Source organism: Pogona vitticeps, chromosome 3, assembly GCF_051106095.1.
Source record: "Pogona vitticeps strain Pit_001003342236 chromosome 3, PviZW2.1, whole genome shotgun sequence".
NCBI lineage: Eukaryota > Metazoa > Chordata > Lepidosauria > Squamata > Agamidae > Pogona > Pogona vitticeps.
This window is the reverse complement of record NC_135785.1, coordinates 117,751,358-117,763,570: the sequence shown is the minus strand read 5'-3', so window position 1 is coordinate 117,763,570 and position 12,213 is coordinate 117,751,358. Positions and strand designations below refer to the sequence as shown.

The 12,213-nt window shown below is 40.4% G+C and overlaps 1 protein-coding gene across 1 annotated transcript in view; it reads right to left on the bottom strand.

Annotated features, from left to right (window-relative positions):
- The window catches only part of HELLS (helicase, lymphoid specific), a 35,121-nt gene extending 23,159 nt beyond the window's left edge, over positions 1–11,962 (bottom strand). Inside the window, exons 1-9 of the mRNA XM_072994913.2 lie at positions 11,764–11,962; positions 11,046–11,173; positions 8,050–8,172; positions 6,997–7,053; positions 5,370–5,397; positions 5,215–5,279; positions 4,661–4,705; positions 2,399–2,623; positions 1,307–1,489 (exon numbers count right to left, since the gene is read on the bottom strand). Coding sequence (XP_072851014.2) covers positions 1,307–1,489; positions 2,399–2,623; positions 4,661–4,705; positions 5,215–5,279; positions 5,370–5,397; positions 6,997–7,053; positions 8,050–8,172; positions 11,046–11,173; positions 11,764–11,836 — 927 coding nt within the window. The 5' untranslated portion in view covers positions 11,837–11,962. The remainder of the gene's footprint in view (positions 1–1,306; positions 1,490–2,398; positions 2,624–4,660; positions 4,706–5,214; positions 5,280–5,369; positions 5,398–6,996; positions 7,054–8,049; positions 8,173–11,045; positions 11,174–11,763) is intronic.
- Positions 11,963–12,213: the final 251 nt, after the last annotated feature.

Genomic DNA, 12,213 nt, shown 5'->3' with positions numbered 1-12,213 from the left:
AAAATTAATGCTAGTTCTTACTGACTATTCCTACACAGTAGTACAAGAGTAGCTTCATGTGATGTTGAAGGGAACATTCAATCTCCCAAAATTCTGAAACGAACACTGCCTGAACTCTTGGGCAAAATGCCACTGTCAACGTGCCTTGAATGAACAACAAATAAAGAAAAGCTTTGTATTTTCTACTTCCTTCCTCATCAATAGCAGCTGCTTGTCAGATTCTTCAGACTTTCTAGCGACACAGGGGTTACAATCCCTTCACTGCACACACATGCAGATTCAGTCCCACACTCCCTACCATCTCTCTTTTTGCTCTTGAGTTAGGCAAAGGATATTATTTCTACTTAGGAAAAATGGTGTCCCCAGATACTAGAGCAAAGCATAGCACACATGTTAGCACCCCAAACACTCCAAACCTCCCCCAAATATTTTATTTTTAAAAAATGACATCACAATTTGCCCTTAGAATTCACTGTCACACTACTAGACTATAACACTCAAGTAAACAACAAGGATTACTTGTAAGCTTGTTGCTAGTCTTTAAAGCAGACACCTTACATTACAGTACTCCCCTTCCTTAAACCTTGTTCAATTCAAGCTTTAAAGTTTTAATCTATTTATTTAAAGAAAACTGCAACTTCCAAGCCTCTTCCTCACTTTTGCAGCTTGTTGCTACTGCTGCTGATTCTACTACAATAAACAAATTGGAAGTGTATGACTTGCGCAACTGATTTTAAATTGCATTGTAATTAATTAAATCCAGTCTATAATCAATAATACCTTTTATTAATGTTAATACATATTTAACTACACCTCAGTGGACTTGGGGAACATGATGAAATAATCTTTAATGAATTCAAATTAATCATATTATAATTAAGTCTAAAGGTATTTGCACAGAATTTTTTATTTCTAAAATAGCCAGAATTACCATAATAAAATATAACAGGGTATTCTACTGTACTTTGCTCACTTCTGTTTAAGTGTAGAGCCATCCTGAAAATTGGCCCACAGCCCCACGGAAGTTGCTCACCCTTCTTATATTAGATTCTTGGTATAAATGACTGTGGGGCACTGCCTTTTAAGTAGGCAGCATGTATTGACCCTGCCGATACAACTTATAACACTGGTATCATTTAATTTCTTTTTTATTACAGTATTATTAAAAATATCATCCTTCTTTTATTTATTCCAGCTCGGGGGAAGGGCTCTTGGAATATACATGTAACCAGGACAAGTGTCTGCCATCATCGCTGGATGTAATTGTTCCACTGAATTTGTTTTGTTATTTTTAAAGATCCTTTACCTCAGGAGTGAACCTTCTGAATTCTGCCATCCAGTTAGGAAGTGTAGACAGAGGCCCACAAACCAGGAACGGCCCAGAAACCCCTCTCTCTATCATCAAAGCTACCGTTGCAATACACTGGATTGTTTTTCCTAAGCCCATCTCATCAGCCAAAATGCCGTTAATGCCATTCTCCCAGAGCATCTGCAAAAAAACAAAATTACTGTTTATTTATTAAGAATATTTATGGAATAATTTCCCCACCCAGTGGAGCCCTTAAAGCAATACTGTACATTATTTTAAAAAAGTAAAATTGCCACAAATGAAGGCAAATAAAACATACAAAACAACTCATGCAATAATAAGATCCACTACTGGTCATCAATGAACTGATAAATAAATAGCTTTTCAGCATATTTAAAGATCAGTAGGATTGGAACCAAACTGAACTTCCTCAGAAAGAAATTTCAGTCACATGGAGCTAATTTTTAATCTGAGATGGCCCAATTTCTATTTCCAAGAGATGCTTTATGAATACATGCTTAATGGATGCCCAATAAAATCTGAATCCTGGCTTAAAATATATATTCAACTCTTCACTCATTGCTCATTCAATGTTTATCTGAATATAGATGTCCTATTTTCAAGAAGTACTTGATGGATATTATGATCAATATTAATAACCTGAGTTTCAAAATGTACAGGCAAACTATGAGTGATAATTATTGCCATGATGCTTCTCTTTACTAAATATCCAAATCTCTGCATGCAGTGGCCACTGGAAATGAAACAGACATTAACTACAGTCAACATGAGCATCACATGAAGCCATTTCAGATACCTTGGCCATTGTTCTGTACCAGTTCTGATTCGGGCCACAGTACTCTGTCAATAGGAGGCAAGCAGCAGGCAAAAAAAGATTACGAGTTTATGACATAAAGACTGCTAGACCATATTGCACTACCCATCCAGATAGTACCATTCTGGGGTCACTGCCATGTGTATTTGCCAGCAGCAGGAAACAGCATCCAGTGGCCAGTCAACTGGGAACATCAACAGTAAATGACACCAGCATCATTTACTGTTTTATTTGGGTAAAATAAAAATTCATACCTTGAGCCATTCCATGCCTTCAACTTGGTACCACCTCATGACACCTCCAGTGAAGAGCTTTGGCTGATGAAAAGGTACGGGCTGTCCGTTAAATGTTCGTACTGGGTCAACGAAGTGCTTAGCGCTGTGGCGCACTGCCTGAGCCAGTCTGTCCTTAATAATGCTGTTGGAATCCTCATTGTTCTGGAGTTCTTCTGGACTGAGTTTCAGGGAAGAGCTTTCTGTCTACAAGAGAAAGGTTATAGAGACAACCAATTGTTTCATAAGCATGTTTAGCAGGACTTAAAAGTTGGCACTCATTTCTTCAAGCAACTTTACTGCTGATAGTTAAGCCCAGGGATGGGGACTTGCAAATTGCAATTGTCTTGCTGTCGAGTCTGACTTAAGTCACACCAACAACATGACTCAGATATGAGTCTCTGACTCAGAACCATTTTTCCAAGTTGTGTTCGAGTCTCTATTAGGAATGGGGCTCCCCTACCTGCTGCCACTGCCATCATCCTCAGAGGCAGGAGGCCCAGTTTCCCTTTCAGGAGCTGGCTGCTGCCTCCGCCTACACACCCGCTGCCCAGCTGATAGGCTGGCACATGTGCAGAGGCAGGGACTGGCTTCAGGAAGGGAAGTCGGCCCACTATCTCTGCACATGCGCACACCTCCCTGGCTTCTCTTCCAGGTCTGCTATCTCTGAGCATTTACCAGCCTATCAGGTGAGCAGTGCATATGCAGTTCAACTCTTCACGCCCAGGGAGTCTCATGCCTCGGGGGGGGGGGGGGGGACAACTCAAGACTTGGACTTGGGCCCAAAGACTTGCCAACATCCCTGGTTAAGCCTAAGAAAGGCATTGGTAGGTGAGGTGTTAAAAACACACACACAACTCTATCAAAATTATGGAAGCAGATAACCTAAAGAAAGTACAACATACTGTATTTTTCCGTGTATAAGACGCCCCTACATTTCTCACCCAAAATTAAGAAATCTAAGTGAGGCTTAGCAAGTATAGGGGAAAAAGATCAAAGCGCTGCAGGATAGCTTTGATCCCTGCTTTCTCCCTTCATGCTAAGCCCTGCAGGACTTAGCAAGAGGGGGAAAGGAATCAAAGCAATCCCACAACTGTATGATTGTTTTTATCCCATTCCCCCTTATACAGCCACGGGATTGCTTTGATTTTTACCCCCTCCCATGGGACTTAGCAGAGGGGAAAGCAGGGATCAAAGCGATCCTGCAGCGCTTTGATCCACGATTTCCTTTTGCTAAGGATTAGCAAGTGGAGGGGAAAGCAGGGATCAAAGCCCTGCAGGAACAATTTGATCCCTGCTTTCCCCTCCACTTGTTTTTGTACTCTCCTCAGCTTACTTCCATGTATAAGACAACCCTCAATTTTTAGTCTAAAGATTTTAGATAAAAATATAGTCTTATACAAAAAAAAATACGGTACACTTCATCAGATCATTATACTGCACAGGCAACAATTACGTACTGCTACAAGTAATCTGACTTTGTACTGTTTGAAAGCAATAGCACCCTTGCACTGTACTCTTAAAACTTGTTCTAGGAGTGTAACGCGTAATAGGAAAGCTAATGTCACAGATTCTCCTTGCTGATGCAGGGTCTCAGTTCTAAACAGGATGGCTACTAAGACACTATTTTAAAAGCTCTCTTGTTGTATCTTAAATTATTTAAAATTTTAGCATTATGTCACAATATATGTATTTGTTTTTTAAGGTGCCACAACAGATTAATCTGTGGTTTTAGAAGTGACAACTGTGTTAGACTGTGCAGGCATATCAAGCAAAATCCAAAGGGGGGAAAAGGATAAATAGAAAAAAGACAAAAACCTTCTGGCACCTTAAGAGATTGAATGGATTAAGTCCACTTTTGACAAATTAAAAGATTTACTTTTAGACATACCCAGGATGAGGACCATTTTAATGTGAGCCTATCCCATATACTTTAAAAGCTAGGCTTTTAACAATTGGGTAAGTAAAATCATATTCTACATTAAATAATTCATATTTTGATTAGGAGTGAAACGAGGAAGATAAAGAGTTTTATTTCCATGTTCAATAGCTTTATTTCAATACAAATTAATACATATATCTACGTATAAAAACTTGTCATAAAAAAATAACAATCTTTGCAGTTGTCCAAAAAAGATTTCCATACAGTATTCTTAAGTAAGATTACAGTTGGTGATAACCTGAAGTACATGATTTCCCACGCAACCCAAATTTACTAATGAGATTTCAATACAGCTGACGTACCTGATCATTTTCAACTTTGGTTTTTTTAGCTGCTGACAAGATTTCCTAATAAAAAAGAAAGTTCAAAAATGGAATTACTTGTTTAGAATTTTAAATGAATTTAGCAACTTAAAAGTCACAGACTTTTAGATAAAAATACATCAAAAGAAAAACATATAAAGAACAGAAGAGAGCACATACATTTATGATTTGTTCATATACATCCCCAAGGAAGAGGAAAAATGGGGCTTTTAAAGGCTCCTTCAGGCACAGGTACAAACTCTGATAAAAAGTAGATCATGTGCATGATTATTATGCTTTAACAAAAATAAATTCCCCTCAGTGAGCAGTGTCACAGCTTAGAAAGTACCAAGCACAGTATCTTCTACTAACATTTCATTCTTTTAAAAATCTCCAGTTTATCAAGGTGGAACAGAGCTTCAGTATCCACAATATGCGCCAAAAAGTGTATCAGAAGAAACTGAAACTGAAACAATTTAAAAATGAAACTCAGCAGGTAACGCGAGTGAAGTTCCTGCCCAGGAGGAGTGCTGGAAGGGCCTGCATCGATTTACCTCTTTTGACATGACTTCAGAGATATTGTATGTTCTGTCTTCTCTGGTCCTCTTTCTTTTCGCAACTGCAACAAAACATTATATAGGCTTCAACAACTGAACTTATTAGATAAAATAAGAAAGTAGGTTAATACTTAGTATTTCATATGACTTACCCAACTTGCCTCCAGACAGTTTTTCATTCTAAAAAGCGAAGTATTTGGAAGAAAAACCAACATGCTTATTTATATCTCTCAGAATAATGACAATTTAAATTATTACTAGGGACAACTTAGGTTATTTTATGTGCTATCAAGCTGCATTTGATTTACAGTGAACCCAAAAGGGTTCTCAACATATGGGAGATATTAAGGAGTGGTTTTATCATTGCCAAACCCCTTCCCAGTGAATTTCCATGGCTGAGCAGGTACTTAAACCTAGGTTTCCTGAATCTCAGTCCATCTTTCTAACCACTACACCACACTGGCTCTCAGGAAAAAATGAACACAACCATTTCACCTATAACGTCTCTGAAAATTATTTTTTTAAAACCCCGTCCACAAACATTTCCTTAAACAGCATTTTTTTTAAAGAAAGCTTGACTGTCTTCGAACTAAATCAAACTGCTAGTCCCAACTAGAACAGGCCCATGAAATCAACAGGAAAGTAAAATGATTTACCATTCAGCAACTGATTCCAACAGGCCTAATCTAGTTTGGACTAGTAATTGGATTTAGGCCATACTTAAAAGTTACAGCATGCCTAAACTCATATCAAAGTTACATAAAGGAACTTGAGTAAGCACTTTAAATACTATAAATGGTGCTAGTCAACCACAGCATTACAGTGTCTCACAAATAAAACCAACACATCTGTAAAGCAGAAGAGAGATCAAAAATTACAAGAGAAAAATAAACCAACTACAAAATCTGGAAACAAACAAAACCATTTTTTTCCTACTGAAGCTGCCCACAAATTCTAATTAACAATGTCCAAAAAGCTTCCTGGAATTTAGGAAATGTGTAAGGATTTTGTGTGTAAATATCTTCAGAAAAACGTAAGGAATTGAATACAGTAGGTGTACCCCATATTGTTCACGGAAGTGTTCCAGAGTACTTAGATTGTTACTGAAAATGTCCTGCTAATTGACATTTTAAAAAATCCTAAAGGTTGGGAATAGGGTGAAATATATGTGTATGGAAACATTCTTTGACATCATCAGGACCCAAGCCACAGAGCATTTAAAAAAGCAAATGCCAGCCTAGAAAGAAACTGGTGGAAAATGCAGTTGGCTCAAAACTAGTGACATGCAGGAATATCATTCCACATCTGTCAAAAGAATGGCTACTATATTCAATGCTAGCTGTTTTTTTCTAGCTCTCCTTAAAAAGATAAAACATGTTGTGGTAATCTAATCTGTAACTCAGAGATCTCCAAATTTTTCACATGGAAGGCCACATAATACATTTACAATATTTTTGAGGGCCGAAGGAGCATGCGTGTACGCGCATGCATGAACACGCTCCCGCCCACCCGCATGGATGGATGCCCACCCGCACAAATGCATGCACCCCCTACCCGCCCGTATGCACAGACCCCTGCATCCCCCCCGTGCAACGGGCTGGACAAAATATCAACATGGGCCAAGGCATATGCGGAAATATTTTCCATTCATACATAGGAATTCAGATTGCAACCAAGGAAAATTAAGCTGCAGTGTTGCATATCTGAGCAAAGTCAAGTGAACATTTTTTGCCCTGATGGTTCATTCAACATTAATCTAATCTTCCAAGTCTAATTTACCTTTGAAATATCTGATGTTCCTTTCTTTTTTTCTAGTTTTTCTTTCTTTTGTTGCTCCTTTAAAAAAAAGAATACTGTACAAGTTTCTGTTTATCAAGAAAAATACCTCACACAGAGGCTAAAGTACATAGCACAATGAAGTTGAAAACGTACAGGGATTCAAGTTCATAATAGTAAGAAAACAAAAGTCTGGGCACCTCTGCATGAATATTTTATGTTCAGACATAAACCCTATTCAGTCATTCTCTAAGGCAAGATCATCAACAGGATAACAAGCAAATGGCTAAATCCGTCCCCTGTTCACTCATAGGCTCTGCACGCAAGCAAACCCCCCAATTTTTAAGTGCTTGCCCCTGTGTGGACCACGCAAGTGAGCAAAAAACCTCTCCATTGCTGCTTACATGAACAAAGCAACAAGGGAGGAGCGGGACCAGCCATTCCCCTGTAACTCTGTGGATGAGCCCGGATTAGGAATAAAAACTGGATTGAAGTCTGTCAAGTTGGGAGCACTTGCCATTCAATGGCTTTCCAACATTCATTTTGTGTGCCATTCCTCCACCACAGCTAAATGCTTTTATAGCAATTAAGACATTCTACAGGTTTTCCCATGATCTGAGGTGAGTGGCAACTGAAGAAAGGGTGTGTTTCTTTTCTCAGTGATGGGGCCCTCTGGATTTTTTTTAGTTTCTATAAACTACGTATAAACTCTTGTTTCTTCTGCTACTCTGTTGCTTCAAGCTATCCTGAATTATTGTATGTAAACAATAAAAGCAGTATAGAAACTTCCAATAGGTAACTAAAGTCACAAACAACTAACATTAATAGGTGCAGATAGGTTAAAAAATAATTCCTAACATACTGATACTTGGGTAAAATCATCTCTAACTTTAATTATCAGGCTAAACCTCTGTTATGAACTCAAAAGAATAAAATGGGACATTTCACACCAGGTTTTACAACCACAATAACAGATAACTAGACAGAGATTCTGTGCATACAAATATTTCTTGGAACATGCTGTGTCAGATGCTTTGTCTTTAGTTTTTCATTTACCTCCAATTGCTGCTGTTCCATTTTGGTCAGCAAGAATTTTGAGTAGATATTGCTTTTTTCAAGCAAGTGTTGAAGCCTCTTGTAACGCATTTCACTTGAATCTCTGTCCCAGGACATGCGAGCCTACAAGACAATGAAACAGCAATTGCCTATAAATGTCAGCAGTATCTGGTTATGCTATTGCAACCATCTTTTTAGACCATCTGCTTAATCCAACAGCAAAATAATAATTTAACTCAAAAGTTTTCTCCAACCACTGGAAATGTGTTGATTGCCATTAGGAGCCTACAGTTACAACTACACTTCCTAGTTTCCTGGAAGCATCACATTTCCAGCAAAGCTATCCTTCCACACAGGAAAAGACTTCTGTTACATGAGTACACTAATGCATATTACTGTGCAGTAATGTGCCTACCATGTGACAGTGATGGTGTCAAAGAAAGTTTACTTCACCGCCATTGCATCTTCTGTGAATTAGTGGTCCAATCCAGGCTGGAAATGCATCCAGTTGGGACCTCCAATTATAGTTTTACAAATGGATTATAGTGCTGACATCCACAACAAACTTTATACCACAACTGTTGCTAGCATTCCAAGTTTTAAGCAATGGGCTCAGTTTCTAATTTTGTGGCCTGAGGATTTGGACCAAACACTAAGTAGATTATGCGTACTTTTGACTGATATGCATACTCTTAACTGCTGAGCCTTTTTTTAAAAAAAGGCTTTTATTATGCAACAAATAACATGAGTGTTTAACGTGTACATGTGTGATTAAAAAACAAGCAAACAGCAACATAAGGCGAGGCAAGAGTGGGGGTAACCAAATTAATAAAGAATACGTCATTAATAGATTAATTAAACAGATTTGATATGAGTACTTGGAGAAGATGGCACATAAACATTAGTGTTAGTTTACCCACACTAAAAAGTGGTAAACAAAAACACATTCAAAGCAGTAAAACACAACAATCCACTTAACACCCCCCCCCCCAAAGGCAACCAGTCACTAAGGGAAAGTTTCCCTAAACAGAAGTCTTTTGCTGTGTGGAAAGATAGCAAAAATAGGGCCAGCCTGGCCTCCTGTGGGAGGGAGTTCCCAAATCTAGGAGTTGCAACACAGAAGGCCTACCCCAGCATCTCCACCAAATGCACCTGTGAAGGTGGCAGGACTGAGTGAAAGACCTCCCTGGATGGTCTTAATTCCTGGACAGGCTCATAGAAAGAGATGCAGTCTTTTAAATGGCTTGGATCTAAGCTGTTCAGGGCTTTACAGATTAGAACCAGCACTTTGAACTGTGCCTTGAAACTGATGAACTGCCAGTGGAGCTGCTGTAACAGGGCGGTGGTGGTACTGATGCGATCCCTGCGGTCAGTCCCAGTTAGCAATTTGATCTGTGTTTTGGATCCGCTGAAGTTTCCCAACACTTTCTATATATAGTCCCACATAGAACGTGTTATGGGAATTCGGCTGGGATACAACTAAGGCATGTGTCACCATGGCCAGAGCAAACCTCTCCAGGAACACAGAAGAATTCCAATTCCCTTGGAAAACCTTATGTGAACTCCCATCATTTTTTGTGATTTACTGCCTTAGTTAAACTAGATCATTCTTGATCTAACTGTAGAATCTACCCTGCCTTATCCAACAAAGCAGGAGAGTCCGCCAGCTATTTATGCTTAAGAAACCAGGCCACACGGGCATGTGACACTGAGCTACCAGAAAGAGTATTATTCAGAGGCAGGCCTATTCAGAATCATTTCAAAGGAGAAGACTGGTTGGGAGGTACCACTTCCTGCTCTTAAGATCAATGGTATGAAACTATCAGAGAGCTGCAATTACAATTTGACCTTTCTAAGGATGATCTCTGCCTTTCCACTTTCTACAGACAATTCCGCTTCTTACAAAACATCCTGTTTCTTAAATCTCAGTATCATGACTGAGCTGGACTAAGAGTGAAGGGAAGAAGGGAAACAGGAATGTTTTCAACCTGGCAGATAAATGATTTACTGTATCTTCTTCCACAAGCCAACAACAGTACCTAAATAAAAAAAAATCATTACGATACCCCTCTGCTTTCACTAATCAAGAAACGAGACAAAAAGCTCTGGAGTAGTTGGGTGAGCTGGGAAATTAGGCAAGAAAAGATATAGCTTCCCTCAACTTGTTGCTACAAAACATATGGCCCACGACTCAGGATCCTTCTATCCAAGGAAAGAGAAAGCCTAAGATGCAGTCACCCCTAAATTTGGAACCTTTAATTAAAATTTTAGAAGCCTATATTTTAAAAAAATGCTAATAAAAGTACCCCAGTACCTTACCAGGCAGGAAATAGCCAGAACTACCCACCCTTGTGCTTTACTTGTAGACTACCAATAGGGATCTGACTTGCTACTGTGGGAGGAAGGATGCTGAACTAAGATAGGCATTTGAGGAGATATACTATAGCTCTTATGTTCCTAAGCAGTCTGAAGGATTCTGAAGGCTACACCAAAAGCAGCAAGAGATAACTAAACTGTACAGTTCCCATTGCAATGTTTGTAGCAAATCTTTCAAGTTGCAAGCTAAGAGATTCGCGCGGCTCCCTCGCTGGGCATTTTTAAGAAACAATTGAAAACACTGATGTATAGGCAGGCTTTCCCAACAGATAATCCCTGATGATTTTTCTTTTATATTCTTTGATTTCCATTTTTGTCTATTTGTAATGTTTTTAATAATTTTATTGTTGCTCCAATTGTAAGCCGCCTAGAGTGGTCTAGTATGACCAGATAGGCGGGATAGAAATAAAATAAATAAATAAATAAATAAAATAAAAGAAAAAAAAATACAAAAGAGCACTTTGTTTGGATAGCATCAGTACCACAAAACAGCAACATATAACTTTCAGTCCTGCATCATCCCTGTGAGTTACGATTTATTAGTCATCCTAGATCACTCTCCAAACCGAAACGTTTTCCAAACAGCTCTCAAGGAGCACACCCAACAATAACCGAGTCACCTTCTCCATGATCTGCCTTTCCTCTTCTCTTCCTTCTGCCTCCAGCTGCTCCTCCTCCTGCAGCATCGCAGCTGTGATCACACCGGTGGCGCCGGGCTCCTCGCCACCCATCCCTGCCGGCAGGAGTCCTTAAAAACAAAACACAGAAAACGCAGGACGAAAATGATGATTGTATAACTCTGCAGTTCTAAAATGATGATGATTGGCCTGGACGAAGAACAGGGGGAGGGGAAACAAAGGTTAAATAACTTTAGGAGTGCTTGGGAAACTCCGTTCGCCACCGCTTGTTCTTCTATTGTTGCTGCGGAGAACTCTTTAAACGCCAACCCTGAGGAAGAGGATCCGGGACCACGGGCAACCCTAACCCTTTCCGATTCTCCTAATTATGACCACCACCACCACCACCCTCCACGCCATTGCTTCTCGCCTCTTTTCCCCTTCCATCCGTGCAGAGGGGTCAGGTGGGTCCTCCGGGCAATTGCCGGAGGTAACGAGTAGCTACCACGACGGCGAGGATCGCAATGTTATGAGTCCTCGGGTTGTTTCTTGTCTCCTCGCGGATCTCCGGGTTACACTTACTTGTCCGCAAAGAAGGTCTCCGTGGGGGGGGGGGGGGAGGACCCCCTTCACAAAACAGAGAACGCGCACTCTGCACATGTTCCGGGACAACTTTTTATGCCTACCCCCCCCTTTCCCTTTTCCGTACTCCTGCCCTCACCTGCGTCGCTCCCGGCTGAGGAGGAGCAGCTACTGTCGCTGCTGCTGCAGCTGCTGTTGTTTTCGACCGGCATGCCTTCGCCGCGGGCTTCCACTGCGCGACCGCGTTTGTCTCTCCTCCAGCCTCGCTCCAAAACCGCGCGCTTTCCAAATATCACGAGACCTTCTTTCTTCGCGCGAAAACTGGGCTCCCGCCCTACGAAGCCATAGAGGCAGGAAATGAAAGAGTCGCGAGAGCCTGAGGCCAGCCCTCGACGCTTGTTAGCTCAGCTGAGGACAAGGTTTCCGGGTTGCCTTTTTTTTTTCCCCTACCGCTATCCCAGCGGCGGAACCTAGAGCTACGCAAAAGCGACGTGCCGGTGATCGGCGCTCCGCCAACAAAGGGAGCGTCAGAGGAACACCCGTGTGAACTTTTACATTAGAACTAAGAAGAGGAACGTGTCAGCCTGTG